This window comes from Salvelinus namaycush, chromosome 12 (assembly GCF_016432855.1).
Source record: "Salvelinus namaycush isolate Seneca chromosome 12, SaNama_1.0, whole genome shotgun sequence".
NCBI classification, from domain to species: Eukaryota; Metazoa; Chordata; class Actinopteri; order Salmoniformes; family Salmonidae; genus Salvelinus; species Salvelinus namaycush.
Window position 1 is genome coordinate 49,991,571 of NC_052318.1, and position 24,393 is coordinate 50,015,963.

Consider the following 24,393-nt stretch of genomic DNA (forward strand, 5'->3'; position numbering starts at 1 on the left):
ACGCTACGAAAGCTGGTCAAGGAAGCCAAATCATTAATCCCCTACTTTCTCTCTCTCACACACACACACACACACACACACACTCTCTCTCTCAAGTACAGAGCAGTAAACAGATCATTTCGACGTGCATTCTCTGCCACTGAAATCCCTTTATAAAATGTACTTACGACAGAAAAGGGATGGAATAAAAGCAAAATAATGTATTTCCCCCCAGATTCAATCAGAACTTGCCCTGTCCCTGTGGAGGGATCATCCTGTTGCTCGAGTGACATGGCCCGAATATCCTCTGTGGAGGCGGGTTGAGCGCATAGAATGAGCAGTGTTCAGTAGGGCGAAAACGTTTAGAAATTGAGTGAAACCGGGAGGTACTACCTGAACTTGCCCAATACAATCGCTTTGTTTTTCTTTTTGCAAAGCGTTCCGCTACGGTGTTGCCCTACTGAACAGTAGACAGGGACAGGACAGTTCCCTCAAAGCTTCACCTCAAAAACGTTCAACACATACACCATGACTGGGATTATTTGAATCATTGTGTGTACTACCTCAATTGGGCCGACCAACCAGCGCCCCCGCACATTGGCTATCCGGGCTATCTGCATTGTGTCCCGCCACCCACCACTCTTTTACACTGCTGCTACTCTCTGTTTATCATATATGCATAGTCACTTTAACCATATCTACATACTACCACAAACGGCCTGACTAACAGGTGCTTGTATGTAGCCTCGCTACTTTTCATTTTCACTGTCTTATTACTGTTGGTTTTAGTTCTTTACTTACCTATTGTTCGCCTAATACCTTTTTTTTGCACTGTTGGTTAGAGCCTGTAAGTAAGCATTTCACTGTAAGGTGAACCTGTTGTATTCGGCGCACGTGACAAATAAACTTTGATTTGAACGGAAGAAATCAGATCAGACATTTGGATCAAACCAACAGGTTACATTCAACTCTGGTCTTGTAGTTCACTTGTGACTTGTGCATCCATTCCATATCAAATCATGTAAAACTTATTTTCACGTGCTGTCACCACTCTAGTCATCACAGAACATAGTTCCACATCTATCCCTACTCAAACATACTTTGATTGTGGAAACCATTTTTTGTATGCAGTCTCTAGATAAGACTGATTATTGAAATGACGACAACTAACCTTTGTAAAGCACAACATTCTGAAAATACTTCATTATAAAAGATCTGAGTTTATAATACACTTTAATCTTTTTCATGTTTACATTGGAATGTTAATTACCCATGATCATTATTCTATAGGGTTACAAAAGTCTGATTCACTTATTTTCCTCCAATCTGAATCCCACACAATTCAGAATAACAAAGAAAAAAAAATGAAACAAAAAGACAAATATGATTTAACTTCTCCCTCTCGCAATTGTATTTCATAAGCAAAGTCAAGGTGAATATGGCCATCTATATAGATACACTCTGAAACAAGAAGAGCCCTGACATTCATTCATACATACATAACCATGGGGGGCTTATTGTAACGGGGCTGGTTTGAGGTTGGACCGTGGGTGGTGTTGATGGACAGGGTTCTCCTGTGGCACAGTTGATAACCCGTTGGGGTTACGTATTTAATAATATGTAAGCACTCACTGTACTGTAAGACGCTTAGGATAAAAGCATCTGATAATTGGCATATAAAGTTTTGATGTTTGGAGTGTTAGAGGGTCATGGTTCTTGGATAGATCATTTCCATTTGATAAGTAGACTCATAACAGTTGAAATCTCAGACAGAACTTTGTCTTTGAATGACCTCCCTCCATTGCAAAAAGTGCATACAACTACTGTGCTGCAGTTGTACTGGTCTGGTACAAAAACTTATTATTTCAGCATTGAATCACTCCATGCATCTGATTTGATAGCATATCACAAACAAAATATGCCATTATACATTTACTAGCCTGTAGACAGATCAGTGTAATGAAAAATAAATTATTTAATAATGAGGTCTTTCAAACTCGAGCGAAGCTAAACTATAAAACATGCAATCTTAATCATTTTAGCTAAGATTTAGCCTTGCGGGAGACAGACAGTTCAGGTCAGTACCAATCACAAAATGTGGTTCTTCTGGCCAAAGCAAAGAGTGGTTGTAGTGTTATACCATGGACCGCAAGCCTGTTTTGTATTGAAGTATGTGTATCAAAGAGTATTTCCGTACATGATTACGACATATCTGTAAAACTATTAGCCAATAGGTTCACAGAATCTGTCTGTCAATGGATTTGATACAAACTGGACCGACGAGAGGGTCATTCACAAAGCCCACCCCAGATGTCATCACCCCCCAGGTCCACCCAACCTAACCCGGATATAGTTACCTAACGTTGTCCTGTTTGACTTTACCATTCCTGCTTGCAGGTGCATCGAGCGGTTCTTTATACATACAGCTATAGGCTGATCAGTTGATAGATTTCTGGTAAAAATGTACAAAGACACTAAATGCTGGCAAGCCAAGCCATGGTGGGAAGGGTTTTTCTTTTTGAAAAGGGTTTCAAGTCCACTTCTCACTTTCATCTTGTTTCATTTTTTTCATATGTCAACCCACTGATCTTGATGTTTGCTGGTAGTACTGCATGTGAATATATTACAGTATTTCATACTTGTCGACCAGGAACGACGTCTCTGAGGAGAACCTCACTGGAACTTCTCCATCTACCTGGGACACTTTGGCCACCTGGAGGGGGGGGGGAACAGGAGTCATGACACACCGTCACAATGGAAATATAATCCGAATACCATTAGGTTAATACAATAGATGGAGATCAAAATGGTCTCACAAACTGCTGAAGAGACTTACAAGCCGTCATTGTAAATAAGAATTTGTTTTTAAACCGACTCGCCTTGTGAAATAAAAAAGTGAAATATAATACAAAGAAATAAATGAAACACTGACCGTTATGTCGCAGTAGTTTCCTTTGGAGACGAAGGAGACGTTGACAGGGAAGAAATCATTGGGCTGGCCTGCCACGCTGAACTCCAGACTTCCTGTCTTGTTGTTGACGTCCACCACGGGTAAACACCACTCTAGAACATTCCGCCGGCTGTCGTGGCGATACTCTCCGTCCAGGTCGCCAATCACAGGCGCACCCACACCTGACCTGCAGGGACAGATAAACATACGAAATTAAACTCCGATGACAGACTGCAACAGTGTCTAAGGCCCTAGTACTGGAAATGAATATGGAATCCATTGTGTAGAATGGAAAAGATAAAAAGGAGAAATGGGATCTCAGAGGTGCTTCAGAGAGGTTTACTTACGGGATGGGAATAGAGATGACTACATCATTCAGTTCAAGTGCGTCTTCCTGAAGCTCGTACTCTATGTTGACATCACAGCCAGTGGCACTCTCAGAGGGCCAGCAGTTTACTGGGGAGAAATAGAAGAACACAACAGATAGAATGTTTAAAGCGGAACTGACAGCATTTTAGCAACATTCAATCTTATTAAAATCTATTCATATACACCCCTAGGAAGATATCATTTAAAAAAAAAAAAAATGTATTACATTTTCTGACTTAGAAATAGTCATTTTCACAAATTCATAGACTGTTTGGGAATGACATATAGTAAGGCATTTTGGACAAGACATCAGTCAGGAAGTTAAAGCTTGGTCGCAAATGGGTCTTCCAAATGGACAATGACCCCAAGCATACTTCCAAAGTTGTGGCAAAATGGCTTAAGGACAACAAAGTCAAGGTATTGGAGAGGCCATCACAAAGCCCTGACCTAGAACATTTGTGGGCAGAACTGAAAAAGCGTGTGCGAGCAAGGAGGCCTACAAACCTGACTCAGTTACACCATTTGCGCTCTGTCAGGAGGAATGGGCCAAAATTCACCCAAATTATTTTGGGAAGCTTGTGGAAGGCTACCCGAAACGTTTGACCCAAGTTAAACAATTTAAAGACAATGCTACCAAATAGTAATTGAGTGTATGTAAACTTCTGACCCACTGGGAATGTGACGAAAGAAATAAAAGCTGAAATAAATCACTCTACTATTATTCTGACATTTAACATTCTTAAAATAAAGTGTTGATCCTAACTGACATAAGACAGGGATTTTTTTTCCAGGATTAAGTGTCAGGAATTGTGAAAAACTAGGTTTAAATGTATTTGGCTAAGGTGTATGTAAACTTCCGACTTCAACTGTACATGCATACATAATAAAAAAATAAATATATATAAAAAAATAAATAAAAAAAAACAGGCCAGACATAGCCTATTTGATTTACAAAAAATAAAACATGCAACTGCGACCCAAACTGGCCATTGTTTTATTAGAAAAAATCTGGCCTTTTATAATGTCCACTTATGTACATAGGATGTAGCATTTTAACATATTAAAACAAGAGATAAATAATATTTGTCCAGCCTTTGCTGCTATGCTTGCAGATGTGCATTATATGCTGCGATCCTAATCAAAAAGTAGTTAACTTCAGATAACAAAAACATAGCTGTAGGTTGTTGTAACATTTAAAATAGAGGTCGACCGATTAATCGGAATGGCCGATTAATTAGGGCCGATTTCAAGTTTTCATAACAATTGGTAATCGGCATTTTTGGACACCGATCATGGCCGATTACATTGCACTCCACGAGGAGACCGCGTGGCAGGCTGACTACCTGTTATGCGAGTGCAGCAAGGAGCCACGGTAAGGTGCTAGCTAGCATTAAACGTATCTTATAAAAAAACAATCAATCTTAACATAATCACTAGTTAACTACACATGGATGATGATATTACTAGTTTATCTAGCTTGTCCTGCGTTGCATATAATCGATGCGGTGATTGTTAATATCATTGAATCATAGCCTACTTCGCCAAACGGGTGATTTAAATAGCGCATTCGCGAAAAAGCACTGTCGTTGCACCAATGTGTACCTAACCATAAACATCAACGCCTTTCTTAAAATCAATAGACAAGTATACATTTTTAAACCTGCATATTTAATATTGCCTGCTAACATGAATTTCTTTTAACTAGGGAAATTGTGTCACTTCTGTTGCGTTCTGTGCAACAGAGTCAGGGTATATGCAGCAGTTTGGGCCGCCTGGCTTGTTGCGAATAGTGTGAAGACTATTTCTTCCTAAAAAAGACAGCCAACTTCGCCAAACTGGGGATGATTCAACAAAAGCGCATTTGCTAAAAAATCACAATCGTTGCACGAATGTACCTAACCATCAATGCCTTTCTTAAAATCAATACACACAAGTATATATTTTTAAGCCTGCATATTTAGTTAAAAGAAATCCAGGTTAGCAGGCAATATTAACCTGTTTGGGCTGCAGGGGGCGTATTGAGTAGCCAGATAAAATGTGCCCATTTCAAACGGCCTCGTACTCAATTCTTGCTCGTACAATATGCATATTATTATTACTATTGGATAGAAAACTCTCTCTAGTTTCTAAAACCGTTTGAATTATTTCTCTGAGTGAAACAGAACTCATTCTGCAGCACATTTCCTGACCAGGAAGTGGAATGTCTGAAACCGAGGCTCTCTTCTACTCCCTGCCTATACATGGGCATGATACGTAAGAGTCTACGTGCACTTCATACACCTTCCCCTGGGTGTCAAGAGGCGGTGAGAGAAGAAATTTCGTGTTTATCTTGGTCTGAGGTGGAATAACAGCTCTTTGTATGACGTGACCGTCCATTTTCTGTTTTCTGGAGCGCGCGAAAGGGACATGGATTTGCCTTCTGTTTAGCTGTCGTTATGGACGACTAATATCTCCGGCTATGATTTTATTTGATACATGTGACCATATCATCGTAAAGTATGTTTTTTCAATATAGTTTCATCAGATTATTGAACATTTTTCGGGAGTTTTGCCGTGTTCCGTTCTCTTCCGTTTGTTGACTTGGAGAGCTGTGTGCCACTTGGCAAGTGTGCGTGCTAAATCGAGAGGGAAAATGAACGTTCTGAATCCAAACAACGACTGTTCTTGACAAAGGACACCTTGTCCAACATTCTGACGGAAGATCACCAAAAGTAAGAAACATTTTATGATGCTAATTCATATATCTGTCGTGCATGTGAATTAGTCGTGGGCGCCCAACTTTGGGGTACTCAGCTATACCGAAGCTGGATGTTGTAATGAAGTTATTTTTTAGAATTCTAACACTGCGATTTCATTAAGAACTAATGGATCTATCATTTCCTATACAACATGTATTTTTTTACTTATGTTTATGAATAGCTATTTGGTCAGAATATGTGTGTCAGAAAACGTGTCAGAAAAATATCGTTGCTGTTTAGACGTTGTGGGAAAAAGATGCTACGTTAGCACAATGTGTAACCACTGATTTCAGCTCTAAATATGCACATTTTCGAACAAAACATAAGTGTATGTATAACCTGATGTTATAGGACTGTCATCTGATGAAGAAAATCAAGGTTAGTCAAAAATTATATATCTTTTGCTTGTTTGTTACGATCGCTAACTTTTGCTAATGGGAAATTGCTTGTGTTTTTGGCTATTGTGGTAAGCTAATATAACGCTCTATTGTGTTTTCGCTGTAAAACACTTGATAAATCGGAAATATTGTCTGGAATCACAAGATGCCTGTCTTTCAATTGCTGTACACTATGTATTTTTCAGAAATGTTTTATGATGAGTAATTAGGTATTTGACGTTGGTGTCTGTAAATATTATGGCTGCTTTCGGTGCAATTTCTGATTGTAGCTGCAATGTAAACTATGATTTATACCTGAAATATGCACATTTTTCTAACAAAACATATGCTATACAATAAATATGTTATCAGACTGTCATCTGATGAAGTTGTTTCTTGGTTAGTGGCTATTTATATCTTTATTTGGTCGAATTTGTGATAGCTACTGATGGAGTAAAAAACTGTTGGAGTAAAAAAAGTGGTGTCTTTTGCTAACGTGGTTAGCTAATAGATTTACATATTGTGTCTTCCCTGTAAAACATTTTAAAAATCGGACATGTTGGCTGGATTCACAAGATGTGTACCTTTCATATGCTGTATTGGACTTGTTAATGTGTGAAAGTTAAATATGTTAAAAAATTTCGCGCCCTGCACTTTGAGCTGGCTGTTGTCATAAGTGTACCGACGTCGGGCTGCAGCCATAAGAAGTTAAACTAGGGAAATTGTGTCACTTCTCTTGCGTTCATTGCGCGCAGAATCAGGGTATATGCAACAGTTTGGGCCGCCTGGCTCGTTGCGAACTAATTTGCCAGAATTTTACGTAATTATGACATAACATTGAAGGTTGTGCAATGTAACAGGAATATTTCGACTTATGGATGCCACCCGTTAGATAAAATACGGAACAGTTCCGTATTTCACTGAAAGAATAAACGTTTTGTTTTCGAAATGATAGTTTCCGGATTTGACCATATTAATGACCTAAGGCTCGTATTTCTGTGTTTTATTATGTTATAATTAAGTCTATGATTTGATAGAGCAGTCTGACTGAGCGGTGGAAGGCAGCAGCAGGCTCGTAAGCATTCATTCAAACAGCACTTTCGTGCGTTTGCCAGCAGCTCTTCACTGTGCTTCAAGCATTGAGCTGTTTATGACTTCAAGCCTATCAACTCCCGAGATTGGTTTGCTGGTCTAACTGATGTGAAATGGCTAGCTAGTTAGCGGGGTGCGCGCGAATAGCGTTTCAATCGGGGACATCACTCGCTCTGAGACCGTGAAGTAGTTGTTCCCCATGCTCTGCAAGGGCCGCGGCTTTTGTGGCGCGATGGGTAACAATGCTTCGAGGTTGGCTGTTGTCGACGTGTTCCTGGTTCGAGCCCAGGTAGGGGCAAGGAGAGGGACAGAAGCTATACCTGTTACATTGGTAATACTAAAGTGCCTATAAGAACATCCAATAGTCAAAGGTATATGAAATACAAATGGTAGAGAGAAATAGTCCTATAATTCCTTTAACTACAACCTAAAACCTCTTACCATGGAATATTGAAGACTCATGTTAAAAGGAACCACCAGCTTTCATATGTTCTCATGTTCTGAGCAAGGAACTTAAACGTAGCTTTTTTTACATGGCACATATTGCACTTTTACTTTCTTCTCCAACACTTTGTTTTTGCATTATTTAAACCAAATTGAACATGTTTCATTATTTATTTGAGGCTAAATTGATTTCATTGATGTATTATATTAAGTTAAAATAAAAGTGTTAATTTAGTATTGTTGTAACTGTCATTGTTACAAATAAAAAAATATAAAATGTTTTGTTTTTGTAATCGTTCGATTAATCGGTATCGGCTTTTTTTGGTCCTCCAATAATCGGTATCGTTGAAAATACATAATCGGTCGACCTCTAATTTAAACTTAAAATATTTTTTTCCTTTTTTGCACTGCATGGATCACCAGTGCAGCTGAATGCAGCATTGCTGTACGATGCACTCAAAATGTATCCAGACTGCAACATTTTAGTAGCCTAGCTAGGACATTGGCATGTGTCTGTACACTTCCCCTAAGGGGGGGGGGGGGGGGGGGGGGGGGGGGGGGGGGGGGGCGCTTTAAACGGAACACAGGAAAGCAGCCCAAGTGAAGCTGAATTCACATTCAAACTCAACTGTTGACTGATTAATACTCATTTGTGTGTCCCATTTGGACTGCGGTCCTTGAGTTTGACACGCGTGCTAGCCTATTAGCCACGTTATGACTGACTTGTGATCATTGCCCTTGCTAGTTTGATTGTATTGACATGCCCATACTTAGTTAGAGTTGTCCGTCTTTGTTCAAAATAGTGAGTCATTGAAACTGAAACAGTGCATCCCGAATGGGTGGCAGCAGCAAACGATTTACCAGGCCAGCTGTGATTTACAACCTGACAGCAGTATTTGACTACCAAGAAATGTATTGATGAATTGTATAAAACTGTATCCATCTATTCTGCCAGCAATGCCTTTCTGTACATCATGGAATTTTGAGTCAAATAGAACCTTTTTTTTTTTTTTTTTACTCATAAAGTTGGTTTTGAAGCATAAACTTGGAATTTCATATTTTTGACTCAAATGATTGTCTGTTTGTTTCATATCTGCAAAGTAGTTAAAATGCTGTCAGTTCCACTTTAAAAACACACCAGATAGAATGCTGACAATGCCTAGAACATAAGACTTAGAATGTTTCGAACACAAGATGCCGTTATCAATAAACCGTCACAATACGGTGCAGACCCCCAGCTCCGCTAAGACCATTGACAACTACGTGCCGTTTTCACAAGATTGTGACATTTGAACATCTTGGCCATGTTCTGTTATAATCTCCACCCGGCACAGCCAGAAGAGGACTGGCCACCCCTCATAGCCTGGTTCCTCTCTAGGTTTCTTCCTAGGTTTTGGCCTTTCTAGGGAGTTTTTCCTAGCCACCGTGCTTCTACACCTGTATTGCTTGCTGTTTGGGGTTTTAGGCTGGGTTTCTGTACAGCACTTCGAGATATTAGCTGATGTACGAAGGGCTATATAAAATAAACTTGAAAATTGAACAGTACATCGGCAAATGCGCCCTTCTGCTGCTTGACAGGCAGAGCCCACAAAGGATTGGAAATGAACCGACACCACTCATACTTGTCAAGTACAGTTCTTTTTAAAATGTTCTATCACTCAAATATCCAGTTAAATGGTGGAAAGATGTCATGAGTATACCCTCACGTATCTGAAATTACATTATCAATTTGTATTTATTATGGATCCCCATTATCTGCTGCCAAGGCAGGAAGCTACTGTTCCTGGGGTCCCGCAAAATTAAGGCAGTTCATATAATTTTAAAAACATCACAATACATTCACAACACAATGTGTGCCCTCAGGCCCCTACTCCACCACTAAATCCATGTGTATGTATAGTGGGTATATTATTGTGTGTGTGTATGTATGCGCACGTGTCCATAAGGTGTTTTTTTTATCTGTTTTTTTTTTTTTTAATCTAATTTTATTGCTTGTGTCAGTTACTTGATGTGGAATAGAGTTCCATGTAGTCATGGCTCTTTGTTGTACTGTGTGCCTCTCATAGTCTGTTCTGGCATGTCTTATGGCATGTCTTGTGGGGTATGCATGGGTGTCCGAACTGTGTGCCAGTAGTTTAAGACAGACAGCTCGGTGCATTCAACTTGTCAATACCTCTCATAAATAAAAGTAGTGATGAAGTCAATCTATCCTCCACTTTCAGCCAGGAGAGATTGATATGCATATTATTAATATTAGCTCTCTGTGTACATCCAAGGGCCAGCCGTGCTGCCCTGTTCTGAGCCAATTGAAGTCCTTTTTTGTTGCACCTGACCACACGACTGAACAGTAGTCAAGGTGCGACAAAACTAGGGCCTGTAGGACCTGCCTTGTTGATAGTGTTGTTAAGGCAGAGCATCACTTTACTATAGACAGACTTCTGCCCATCTTAGCTATTACTGCATCAATATGTTTAGACAGTTTAAAATCTAGTGTTACTCCAAGCAGTTCAGTCATCTCAACTTGCTCAATTTATACATTATTGCAGAAATATTTAGGGCTAACTTATTCCTTGCCACCCACTCTGAAACTAACTGCAGCTCTTTGTTGAGTGCTGGAGTCATTTCAGTCGCTGTAGTAGCTGACGTGTATAGTGTTGAGTCATCCGCATACATAGAAACTCTGGCTTTACTCAAAGTCAGTGGCATGTCGTTAGTAAACATTTTTAAAACAAGGGGCCTAAACAGCTACCCTGGGGAATTCCTGATTCTTACTGGATTATATTTGATAGGCTTCCATTAAAGAACACCCTCTGTGTTCGGTTAGACAAGTAACTCTTTATCCACATTACAGCAGGGGGTGTAAAGCCAAAACACATACGTTGTTCCAGCAGCAGACTATGATCAATAATGTCAAAAGCTGCACTGAAGTCTAATTGATGTTTACTGATCATGAAAAGCATGCAGTTACTTGCTGTATAACTCTGATGACAGAGCTAAATCTGTAGTTGTGACTATGCTCTTCAAGAGGTGATGTTACAACCAAATAGTTAATATTTATTTAACAATCCCTCAAATGACACGCAGTTGTCAATGTTTTTAGCGGAGCTGAGGGTCTCCTTGCCCCCCAGCAGGCAAATTTAACGCTCTACACCTTGTGATGCTATATTGATAACAACCTATTAGAATGCTTGGAACGCAATAGTTGGAATGCTTGGAACATAGTGTTTCTCTCTCTGGAGAGCTGGAATACCTTAAGGAAAAACAGTATACACTAGTATAGAAATACTTAATACTCTAGTAAAGTGTACTGACTCGTTAGTGGTATGAGGGTCTCGTCTGTGGTCTGTAGCCTCCACTTGAGCACGCCCACGTCATTGTTCAGAGGGAAGGACTTGTCTGGGTTCTTCAGGCCCAGCACGGAGTCTGTGGTGAACAGCTTCTTATCCACGTTGGGGTGGGTCTGAACAGAGCAGGGAGGAAAAAAAAGAAAAGAAAAAAACACATTGTTAAAATTCCCATGGCATCATGCTCATGCTGCACCAAAAGCAAATACAACGAACTGTGGTTGTGTGCCATTTTGAATCTTGATTTACACAGGCCAAATCCATGAATGCCTTGACATGTATATCTGTTGTGTTGAGGTGGTGAACCTTTCCCCCCTTTGGAACCAATGATGTATTTGTTTGGAACCTACCTGCAGCTGGACTCCCTTCTTGTCTCCGTTGTTGATGGTGAGGCGAATGCGTCCGTTCTTGTCGTCGGCCACTCGGAGGGTGATCATACCCAGGACCTCCAGGTTCTGTAGCCCTCCGTCTCTCCCACAGGTCAGGCTGATTTTCTCCTCACAACGCAGGTGCACGCTGGTGAACCAGGGGGCAGAGGTTAGATACAGTTGAACATACCAACCTGCAGGTGTTTGAGTCCAACTACATTGCAGTCTGGACTGTGTAGAATCACTGATCTACAATCACTTTGCATCCCAAATAACGCTGCATTATGGGATCAAGATGAGCGATTCTGCGCCTCGCCTTGTGCAAACTGATTCCTCAAACACACTGCCTGTAATCGGTGGGATATAATATAAAACCTGGTAAACCCACCTCTCTGTGTTAACTGGTGGAGGCAGGGCTTTGGATGCCTCGGAGGGCCTCTTCCCTGAGCTGGGCATGATGACTTGTCCCTCAGACTTGAGTTTGTCCACAAAGTCATCTACCTCCTTCCCCCTGGCACTCAGCTTCAGGGCCTTACTGGGACCACTAGCCCTACGGAGGAACACATAACTCATGAGGCATAGGCCTAACTTTCTGCAGTATTAAAACTGCATGATGACAAAACAAGTTTCACAACTTCCATTGAGCATAACCAACCAAGAAATATACTAAGAAATACATCTTACACATAGAACACAGGATACATTCACCATAACAATCGAACATCTCAAAATCCTAATATACCGAGGGTAGTACCTGGCAGGGACAGGTGAGGCCTTGGGTTTCTCTGGCTCCATGAGGGTGTCTGTGATGATGGTAGCGTTGCTGCTGCTGGACATGCTGCCGAACCCTCCGGAGAACCCTGGGGACTTCTTCCCTGAACGGTCCGCGTCCCGCCTGGCCTGTTGCAGCTCCTTAGCCTTTCTCCTCATCTCGGCCTTAGCCTCTCGCTCCTGGGTCTGAGATGGAGAGAGAACAAAGGAGAGAAGAGAAGACTTTAGAAATAAAACATGAATGTCTTTTGGACCAAAACCCCTTCATTCAGACTAGTGTTGGATTTAGCAATTCAGCTACATTACAACAATAATGTAATGATGTTCAGTTCTGCCGCTCCCCTTCATTCAGACTGTTGTTAGCCTCAGTAATAACGTAATGTAAATCTGTTCATTAGTTCTGCTGCTGCTCTCCTTTCACCTCTCGGACGGCGCGGAACACCTTCTCCTCATGAGAGTCCATCTCTGTGAATGTTCTGATCTGGGCCAGGTTGACGTTCTCCCTGTAGCCCAGCGCCACGATCTCGTCAAAGGCAAAGATCAGGTCAAAACAGTGGTCCGAGACCTCCCCTTCCTCCAGCACCCGACAGTACTCTGGGATCTAAGGAAGAAATATATTTGGTCATTTAGTCATCCATGCTCTTTTCATCACAAATTCCTACTGATAATTTTACTCAGTGGAAAACTTTGTTTAGGCTCTGCCAAACTGAAAAACACTGTTTAGGCTACTTTAAACTTAGAAACACTTTGTTTGGGCTACGCTTAACAAACACCGTTTACATAACGTGTGTCCTCTGCCACTTCTAGAAGTATGTGTGGGTGAGACCATGTGTGAGTCTGTGGGTTGGCGACTGAGGATATTTCTGAAGGTGTGTGCGTGTGAACAGGGCATCTAAGGGCATCTGTGAGAGTGTGTGTCATACCACGCGTGAGAAGAGGCGTAGTGTCTCCAGGTCCTCTAGGATGTTGCTGTTCTTGGTGGTGACCAGCACCATGTAGAGCTTCTCCAGGGGCTGGTAAACATAGCGCACGCTCTCAGTCTCCACAAACGTGTGCTGCTTGCCTGTGTTCATCAGCTTGGGGAAGGCGGCCAGCAGGCCCTCCACGCGCGTCCGGGTCATCTCCACAAACTGCCGCGACACGATGGCCTTGCCCGCCTTGGTGCACACCGCTGCTGCCAACAGCACCTGGGACAAGAGGAAGAGGAGGCCATAGTTACAGAATAGCAATGATTGAGTCCATGCATGGTTAAGATTCAAGACGTGTAGACAAAATATTCAAGTGTTGCTCCTATTCAGCTAATATTACAATATACACCGAGTGTACAAAACATTAGGAACACCGTATTGAGTTGTACCCCCTTTTGCGCGAGAACAGCCTCAATTCGTCAGAGCATGACTACAAGTTTCGCAAGTGTCCCACAGGGATGTTGACTCCAATGCTTTCCACAGTTGTCAAGTTGGCTGGATGTCCTTTGGGTGGCGGACCATTCTTGATACACACGGGAAACTGTTGAGCGTGAAAACCCAGCAGCGTTGCAGTTCTTGACACAAACCGGAGCGCCTGGCACCTACTACCATATCCCGTTCAAAGGCACTTAAATATTTAAAATCGTTCTTTAACCGGTCTCCTTCCCTTAATCTACACTGATTGAAGTGGATTTCACAGGTGACATCAATAAGAGAACATAGCTTTCAGCTTGTCCGTGTCATATTCCTAATGTTTAGTACACTCAGTGTACGGCTTTTGAAGTCAGCTATCACAGTGGTCACTTCTAACAAGACACATGAGATTAATGAACATCCAACACCATAAGGGGCAAAAATATCCTGCTTCGGTAACATAGCAGCAGCTGCTCTTTAAGCCCTGAGAGAAAAACAATGTGATTTTCATTCAACCTCAAAAGATTCAGTTAAAAGAGCACTGTGTTACCTTGGTTTTACGTTTTCAATCATCTTTTTCAGAGGTAGGCTTATACTAACACTAATACACACGCAAATACTGTTGACCACATCGTCTCAGTTTCCTTTTGTGTGACTGGAAACAGAACACCAAGAAGTTGACTTCAGGTTGTTATTTGTAAAATAGCCTAAATTAATTCTGACAGTGTTTGTTTGATTTAATGTATTTAAATACATTTGGGAAAGTTCAGCCACACTACCAATTACTAGGCCTAATCTAAAAATCAACCTACCGGTCTCTCTCTTGTTATATAAGGAAGTCTGTGACTCCATAACTGTTTGATCATGGAAAAGGTGTCAATGAGTGTCAACTCAAGTCTATTGCTAAATTCCAAACTGCCCCTACCAACACTAGACACTTCAGTTGGCCTGAAATGTTTGGATGTACAGTGCCTTCAGGAGGTATTCACAGCCCTTGACTTTTTCCACATTTTATTGTGTTACAACGTGAACTTAAAAAATTGATAACATTGAGATTTTTGGTCACTAGCCCACACACAATACACCCCATAATGTCAAAGTGGAATTCCGTTTTTTTTTTTTTTTTTAGTCAATAAGTATTCAACCCCTTTGTAATAGCAAGCCTAAATAAGGAGTACAAATGTGCTTAACAAGTCACATAAGTTGCATGGACCTTGCGCAATTATTCGTGTTTAACATGATTTTTTATGACTACCTCATCTCTGTACCCCACACATTCAATTATCTATAAAAATGGTCCCTCAGTCGAGCAGTGAATTTCAAAACAGAGATTCAACCACAAAGACCAGGGAGGTTTTCCTTTGCCTCACAAATGTAGATGGCTACAAATTAAAAAAGCAGATAATGAAGTTATTAATTACACTTTGGATGGTGCATCAATACATCCAATCACTACAAAGATACAGGCGTCCTTCCTAATTCGGTTGCCGGAGAGGGGAAAAAAACTCAATAATTTCCCCATGAGGCTAATGGTGACTTTAAAAACAGTTACAGGAGAAAACTCAAATCAAATTAAGAAAAGAAAATAGAGTTAAGAAAATATTTACTTAAGTAAAAAAAATTACGAGGCTATATACAGGGGATACCAGTACCAAGTCAATGTGCGGGGGTACAGGTTAGTTGAAGTAAATTGTACATGTAGGTTGGGGTAAAATGACAGGGGGGGGGGGGGGGGGGGGGGGCTGACGTTACTTCCAGGGGCAGTTTGGAACTCGGTAGTGAGTGTTGGGAGAGCAGGCTTTAGAACAAGCTCTGCTCAAACACGTCAGAGACAGTTTATCAAGGTCTGGGTGAGCAGCTCATTTCTAAAATGTGGTTTGTTAGAAGGGGACTAGAATGAAAGTCTGCACACCCACTAGTTATCCTGGAGGATGGTTGACCACCCTTGATGCATAACATTGCAACATTAAAACCAAAACACGTTTTATGCCTTTTGAAATAATTCACCAATTTAAAATATCAAAAGGCAAATGGATGGCTACAAATATTTTTATTCAGCTGAAGCAAGCCCACAAATTTTGAGTTAGTTTACCTTTAAAAGTTTAGTCATATTTATTTTAGAAGTGTTTACTTTGCAGGCTGACTAGTAGGGGTGGACTGGCTGGTCCATTTTTAGCCAAGTTGGTCTGTCATTGTTTTAATACATTTTTTGCAAAATAATCATTATCTGATTAATAAATTGGGGGCCTCAAGGAGGAAGAAAACAGGGTGGTGTGTTACAAATGTCAGGGCCGATTTCTGGTCCCAGTCCACCCCTGCTGACTAGCATCTATTGAGTTGCAATGTCCCATACATTGGATGCCCAAATCAACTGGAAGTACAATGCATTCAGAAAGTATTCAGACCCTTTCCAAAAAACCCCACTTAAACTTTAGGTACTCAGACCCTTTACACAGTACTTTGTTGAAGAGCCTTTGGCAGCAATTACAGCCTTGAGTCTTCTTGGGTATGATGCTACAAGCTTGACACACCTGTATTTGGGGAGTTTCTCCCATTCTTCTCTACAGATCCTCTCAAGCTCTGTCAGGTTGGATGGGGAGCGTTGAAGCACAGCTATTTTCAAGTCTCTCCAGAGCTGATCTATCGGGTTCAAGTCTGGGCCAATCAAGGACATTCAGAGACTTGTCCTAAAACCACTTCTGCGTTGCCTTGGCTATGTGCTTAGGGTCATAGTCCTGTTGGAAGGTGAACCTTCACCCCAGTCTGCGGTCCTGAGCAGGTTTTCATCAAGGATCTGTCCTTCTCGCTGTTGCTACCTGTGCCAGGCAGGTAGCAACAGGCTGTCACAGCTGGCCGCGACCAGGAGACCCATGGGGCAGCGCACAATTGGCCCAGCGTCGTCAAGGTTAGGGGAGGGTTTGGCCGGCAGGGATATCCTTATCCCATCGCTCTCTAACTATTCCTGGGGTGGGCTGGGCGCATGTACGCTGACACGGTCGCCAGCTGTATGGTGCTTCCTCCAACACATTGGTGTGGCTGTCTTCCGGGTTAAGTGGGCATTGTGTTAAGAAGTAGTGCGGCTTGGCAGGGTCGTGTTTCGGAGGATGCATGGCTCTCGACCTTCCCCTCTCCCGTACGGGAGTTGCAGCGATGAGGCAAGACTAACTACCAATTGGATACCGTGAAATTGGGGAGAAAAAGGGGTAAAAAAAAAAATCATTAAGGATCTCTGTCCTTCGCTCATCTTTCCCTTAATCCTGATGCTGCCACCACCATGCTTCACCGTAGCGATGGTATTGGCCAGGTGATGAGACAGTGCCTGGTTTCCTCCAGACTGGCATTCAGGCCAAAAAGTTCAATCTTGGTTTCATCAGACCAGAGAATCTTGTTTCTCATGGCCTGAGAGTCATTTAGGTTCCTTTTGGCACACTCCAAGCGAGCTGTCGTGTGCCTTTTACTGAGGAGTGACTTCTGTCGGGTCACTCTACCATAAAGGCCTGATTTGCATCGACATGCACTGTCAACTGTGGGACCTTATATAGACAGGTGTGTGCCTTTCAAAATCATGTCCAATCAATTGAATTTACCACAGGTGGACTCAAGCATGATCAATGGAAAGAGGATGCACCTGAGCATAAAAAAAAAAAATTGCAAACATGTTTTCACTTTGTCATTATTGTGTGTAGATTGGTGTAGATTTTATTTAATCAATTTTAGAATAAGGCTGCAACATAACAAAATGTGGAAAAAGTGAAGGAGTCTGAATACTTTCCAAATGCCCAAAGTGTAGAAAGCTTTCATCAAGGCAAAGGGTTGCTGCTGTACTTCTATTCGTAAATCAGGCGCGCATCCTTACTCAACATTGACAAGAGCGCTCCAAACAAAAGACAATGACTAAATTGAAATTACAAAACTCAGAAATGGAATGTAATAAACCATAACTTGTTTCTCACAAGTGTAGCATAGGTTGTGCGCTCTGCAAACAATGTGTCCACTCCTACAATGAGAATGGTAAGACTGGAATAATATATTGAATGCATTAACAGAACAAACATTGTAGATTAGAAATTATAGGAATTAACTGTAAAATGTACTACGTAATAGGGAAGTGATACACACTAACTATCAAATGCAAACAATTCACTCACACAATGAAGTTATGAAACAATGAATGTGCACTAATTGTCAGGTGAGAGCGCATTCTGGATAGAGAAGTGCATTGTGTATCTGGGCGCTGCATGGTCAATTCAATGTCTGCATTGGCCATGCAGCATTTATGGTGATACGTCCTCTGCAGAAGTCAGGGCATTCTTCTTCCGTTTCGCAGAGCAGTGCTGTTGTGAAGGAAGTTGTCAATTAAGTGATTTTGTGGTCATACAGGATGTACCGCCCCCACCTACCATCAACCAATCATGTCAATGCGGAGCTATACAGCGCCTCCCGCATTATTACAACATTTGGGAGAAGCATGGTGATGCAGTACGGAGCTCGATTTGGCCTCTGCATTCTAACAGGCTGACTACACCGCTCACATCGCATGTGAGAGCATTGCAAAATAAATTTAGAAAACTATATTATTCAATAATTGCACCCACACTGGTCGTGTGCGCCAACGAGCGTCTGCTTTGCCAAGGGTGAAAATAGAATTCCCTTCTATTTCTGACCTAGATCGCGCTGCAAGTCCTGCCTCTCCCATCTCCTCATTGGTTTATAGAAGCAGGTACCCACGTGCCATCTCATTGGTTATACCCACGTGGGTGACTGAAGACCAACGAGGTCAATGGCGGTAATGCACTTAATTTATGAAAGTTGCCAATCGCAAAGTCAAGAGAAAAAAAAGCCTGGAAGGAAGAGAGATGACTGGAAACGATTCAGTTGACCGTTTTATGTGTGGATTAATTGGTAGACTAGAGGACCTTGTGCATTTCAGGCAAAATAACAACTCAATGTTTATATACCATGACAAATTAGCTAGCAAGTGCAAGCTAGCTAGCTAAATTGCCATAAATGTTTTATGCATTTCGACCTGTACCCAAATTAATATAATTGGTTCAGAGTTTGTTTTGATATTTTAACATGCGTGTCGTGATCGCCTTTAGTGTGGGGGGACAAAATACATTTATGCACGATGGCGAAGGCGCACAGCCGGTTTGGGTTCTGTGTAAGGAGGCTCCACAATTGCGTCACACCCTCCATATGGAGCCCCCGACCACATTTTTGGATCAAGCTTAAATTGATTTTAGTCTAGGCCTCCACAATGGATAAGTTCACTGAGAAGGGCGCATATTACACACACACACACACACACACACACACACACACACACACACACACACACACACACACACACACACACACACACACACACACACACACACACACACACACACACACACACACACACACACACAATACAGATATATATATATCACATACATACACACACACACCAAAAAAGAAAACGTCCCCTTTTCAGGACCCTGTCTTTCAAAGATAATTCGTAAAAATCCAAATAACTTCACAAATCTTCATTGTAAAGGGTTTAAACACTGTTTACAATGCTTGTTCAATGAACCATAAACAATTAATGAACATGCACCTGTGGAACAGTCGTTAAGACACTAAGAGCTTACAGACGGTAGGCAATTAAGGTCACAGTTGTGAAAACATAGGACATTAGAGGCCTTTCTACTGACTCTGAAAAACACCAAAAGAAAGATGCCCAGGGTCCCTGCCCATCTGTGTGAACGTGCCTTAGGCATGCTGCAAGGAGGCATGAGGACTGCAGATGTGGCCAATAAAATGCAATGTCCGTACTGTGAGATGCCTAAGACAGCGCTACAGGGAGACAGGACGGACAGCTGATCATCCTCGCAGTGGCAGTGTAACAACACCTGCACAGGATCGGTACATCCGAACATCACACCTGCGGGACAGGTACAGGATGGCAACAACAACTGCCCGAGGTACACCAGGAACGCACAATCCCTCCATCAGTGCTCAGACTGTCCACAATAGGCTGAGAGAGGCTGGACTGAGGGCTTGTAGGCCTGTTGTAAGGCAGGTCCTCACCAGACATCACCGGCAACAACGTCGCCTATGGGCACAAACCTACCGTCGCTGGACCAGACAGGACTGGCAAAAAGTGCTCTTCCCTGACGAGTCGCGGTTTTGTCTCACATGGGGTGATGGTTGGATTTGTGTTTATAGTCGAAGGAATGAGCGTTACACCGAGGCCTATACTCTGGAGCAGGATCGATTTGGAGGTGGAGGGTCCGTCATGGTCTGGGGCGGTGTGTCACAGCATCATCGGACTGAGCTTGTTGTCATTGCAGGCAATCTCAACGCTGTGCATACAGGGAAGACATCCTCCTCCCTCATGTGGTACCCTTCCTGCAGGCTCATCCTGACATGACCCTCCAGCATGACAATGCCACCAGCAATACTGCTCATTCTGTGCGTGATTTCCTGCAAGACAGGAATGTCAGTGTTCTGCCATGGCCAGCGAAGAGCCCGGATCTCAATCCCATTGAGAACGTCTGGGACCTGTTGGATCGGAGGGTGAGGGCTAGGGCCATTCCCCCCAGAAATGTCTGGGAACATGCAGGTGCCTTGGTGGAAGAGTGGGGTAACATCTCACCGCAAGAACTGGCAAATCTGGTGCAGTCCATGAGGAGGAGATGCACTGCAGTTCTTAATGCAGCTGGTGGCCATTCCTGATACTGTTACTTTTGACCCCCCCCTTTGTTCAGGGACACATTATTCCATTTCTAATAGTCACATGCCTGTGGAACTTGTTCAGTTTATGTCTCAGTTGTTGAATCTTATGTTCATACAAATATTTACACAAGTTTGCTGAAAATAAACAGTTGACAGTGAAAGGACATTTCTTTTTTTGCTGACAGTAACAGTCAAAAGTTTGGACACACCTACTCATTCCAGGGGTCCTATATTTTTACTATTTTCTACATTGTAGAATAATAGTTAAGACATCAAAACTATGAAATAACACTTATGGAATAATGTAGTAAAAAAATATGTTTTAAGTGTTCAACAAAACAAAATAAATGTTATATTTGAGATTCTTCAAAGTAGCCACCCTTTGCCTTGATGACAGAAGTTCCCACATATGCTGAGCACGTGTTGGTTGCTTTTCCTTCACTCTGCAGTCCAACTTATCCCAAACCATCTCAATTGGGTTAAGGTCGGGTGATTGTGGAGGCCAGGTCATCTGATGCAGCACTCCATCACTCTCCTTCTTGGTCAAATAGCACTTACACAGCCTGGAGGTGTGCTGGGTCTTTGTCCTGTTAAAAAACAAATGATAGTGGGACTAAGCCCAAACCAGCTGGGATGGCATATCATTGCATAATGCTGTGGTAGCCATGCTGGTTAAGTGTGCCTAGAATTCTAAGAACATCACAGACAGTGTAATCAGCAAAGCACCCCCACACCACACCTCCTCCTCCATGCTTCACAGTAGGAACCACACAGGCGGATATCATCCGTTCACCGACTCTGCGTCTCACAAAGACACGGCGATTGGAACCAAAAATCTCAAATTTGGACTCAGACCAAAGGACACATTTCCACCGGTCGAATGTCCATTGCTCGTGTTTCTTGGACCAAGCAAGTCTCTTCTTATTTGTGCCCTTTAGTAGTGTTTTTTTTGGCAGCAATTCGACCATGAAGGCCTGATTCACACAGTCTCCTCTGAACAGTTGATGTTGAGATGTGTCTTACTTGAACTCTGAAGCATTTATTTGGGCTAAAATTTCTGCCGCTGGTAACTCTAATGAACTTATCCTCTGCAGCAGAGGTTACTCTGGGTCTTCCTTTCCTGTGGCGGTCCTCATGAGAGCCCGTTTCATCACAGTTCTTGACGGTTTTTGCGACTGCACTTGAAGAAACTTTCTTCAAGTTCTTGCAATTTTCCAGATTGAGTGACCTTCATGTCTTAAAGTGATGATGACTGTCGTTTCTCTTTGCTTATTTGAGCTGTTCTTGCCATAATATGGACTTGGTCTTTTTCCAAATAGGATTATCTTCTGTATACAACCCCTACCTTGTTACAACACAACTGATTGTCTAAAAGCATTAAGAAATTCCACAAATGAACTTTTAACAAGGCACTCCTGTTAATTGAAATGCATTCCAAGTGAGTACCTCATAAAGCTGGTTGAGAGAATGCCAAGAGTGTGCAAAGCTGTCATCAAGGCAAAAGGTGGCTACTTTGTTGAATCGCAAATATATTTTGATTTGTTTAACATGTTTTTGGTTACTACATGACTCCATATGTGTTATTTCATAGTTTTAATGTCTTCACTATTATTCTACAATGTTGAAAATTGTAAAAAAAAATAAAAAAAATAAACCTGGAATGAGTATGTACACACATACATACACAGTACCAGTCAAAAATTAAATATAAATATATTTGCTACTGCTCGACTTAAAAAAATCCCGGTCGACCAACAGCCTATTGACCAAACAATCGACCAGTCAACTAATTGGGGTCAAGAGATTAATGATTGAAATAAAATTACCACCGATGTAATGTAGTTAAGACTGGTAAATGTTGGTAATTTTTTCCATCAAAATGTTCAAATTTAATGATATTGAATATCGACCTAAAATATCATCCATCAACCTCCTTGACGCCCAAATATCGGTAGCGGCCCTAAAAAAAATCTATATTGGTCGTTCTCTAGCTGATATCCTGTATCATGGGTGCACACTCCGTAGGAAACGCTGTACAGTGAATATATGTACACCCCCAATGCAATTATGCAGTCTAATAAATCCAGTGGGACAAGTTTTTATAAATTGTTTGTGAAATTAATTAATTATTGTAAATTATCTAACATTCCAACCTTTTTTAGCATTATAAAAAAAAAAATGGGGGGGTGCTCCCGAGAGGTGCAGCGGTATAAGGCACTGCATCTCAGCGCTAGAGGCGTCACTACAGACCCTGGGTCGATTCCAGGCTGTATCACAACCGACCATGATGACTGGGAGTCCCATAGGGAGAAGCACAATTGGCCCAGAGTCATCCGGGTTAGGCCGTGATTGTAAATAAGAATGTATTCTTAACTGACTTGCCTAGTTAAATTTAGGTTAAATTAAATAGCTCTTAACCAAGTGCGCATGCGCCAAATCCACCTTCGGCACAGTACAGTATTGCGAAAGATCATTGATTTTTATTTAGACTTTTTTTTGTACATACCGTGCATAACGGCAGTAATTCGGGGCGGCGGGTAGCTTAGTGGTTAGAGCGTTGGACCAGGTTGCTACATCGAATCCCGGAGCCGACAAGGTAAAAATCTGTCGTTCTGCCCCTGCACAAGGCAGCTAACCTACTGTTCCCAGGCCGTCATTGTAAATAAGAATTTGTTCTTAACTGACTTGTCTAGTTAAATAAAGGTTAAATGAAAAATATATAGTGACAGTTTCTCTGCGTAACTCATTTTAGTAAATACCGAACGTTTTTTGACATAACGTTTGCAGAGCTGGCTAATGTTGGGACGGACTTTGATTTTAAGGATCCTGAGCGTCAGAGATCGTCATATTCATCGTCTCCTCAAGCTCAGGTACTGGTTCAACCTAACCCTTACCATTTTAACATGTCAACTTTAACGGGGTAGGCGTCCCAAGGATTCCGGATAGCATGGACTATTCCAATATTGTGGCTAGCTTCACACAGCTATCAACTTGGCAAGCTTGGTATAGAAGCTGGGATCCTCAATTTTAATTCGAGTCATACTAGGGAATCGAGACATTTCACCAGTCATTTACAGAGTGGCTATGTTGTAAACTCTGCCATCTAACCAATACCAGTTAAATGACTCACAATTAACTAACAGCCAATATAACATTAGCTACCTCGGCCTGCTGATACAAAACAGACGCAAAGGCTAACTAGCTGACGTTAGCTAACTAGCTGACGTTAGCTGAGCTGGCATTTAGCGATGAGATGGCGCTTGGAACTATTGATAGTTCTTGATAGCTAGCTAATGATATAAAGCCCAATATATACTAAAGGGGAGTATATTTGCCTGCATACGCAGCAAAATTAGCAATGTTAACTTGCTAGCTACTGTAGCTAGATTGTTAGCTATCTGCAAATGCACTGTTCACAGTCAAGCGTAACAAGACAGATAGCTAGAAGCTAAATACAGTAGATCAATTACATTTCATAGCTCACCATTTTGTTGTTATCCCTTGTGCTACAAATCCTTGTGCAGTTTCCGTAATGTAATACCACGTATTAGTGTCTAAAATATTTATGCGGAGTGAAACTTGCGTCTGTTTAATTTACTGTCTCAATATGGAAGGACCTCTAGCCACGTCTCCACCGGAAAGAGCTCGTCAGCAAGGTAAAAGGGTTATCACTTAGTTACCAGAGCCACAAAGACCAAATTGGCTATGTCGTAAAGATTCATGAAAACACAAAATCACTTTTTGGTCTTACTTTAATGTTAGACAAATTTAGCAGTGTGATTATGATCAAAGTTAGGTTTAAAATCAGATTTTAAGAAGAGAAAGTGTATAAATGGGCCAGGTTTATGACTTTGTGGCT

The 24,393-nt window shown here is 41.7% G+C and overlaps 2 protein-coding genes across 3 annotated transcripts in view; one reads left to right on the forward strand and one right to left on the reverse strand.

Moving 5' to 3' along the window:
• Positions 1-1,193: 1,193 nt before the first annotated feature.
• On the reverse strand, positions 1,194-24,185 carry arcn1a (archain 1a). Its single transcript, XM_039005982.1, has 10 exons — positions 24,019-24,185; positions 13,356-13,619; positions 12,854-13,033; positions 12,416-12,618; positions 12,050-12,211; positions 11,644-11,809; positions 11,262-11,409; positions 3,277-3,385; positions 2,912-3,116; positions 1,194-2,692 (listed from the first exon to the last, which is right to left on the reverse strand). The coding sequence occupies exons 1-10, from the start codon at positions 24,019-24,021 to the stop codon at positions 2,603-2,605; spliced, it is 1,530 nt and encodes a 509-aa protein (XP_038861910.1). The 5' UTR covers positions 24,022-24,185; the 3' UTR covers positions 1,194-2,602.
• hmbsa (hydroxymethylbilane synthase a) overlaps positions 23,024-24,393 on the forward strand; it is a 30,143-nt gene continuing 28,773 nt past the window's right edge. For both annotated transcript variants that reach the window (XM_039005984.1, XM_039005983.1), the window contains exons 1-2: positions 23,024-23,130; positions 23,322-23,404. In XM_039005984.1, the coding sequence (XP_038861912.1) occupies positions 23,331-23,404 (74 nt within the window). In that variant the 5' untranslated portion in view covers positions 23,024-23,130; positions 23,322-23,330. The remainder of the gene's footprint in view (positions 23,131-23,321; positions 23,405-24,393) is intronic.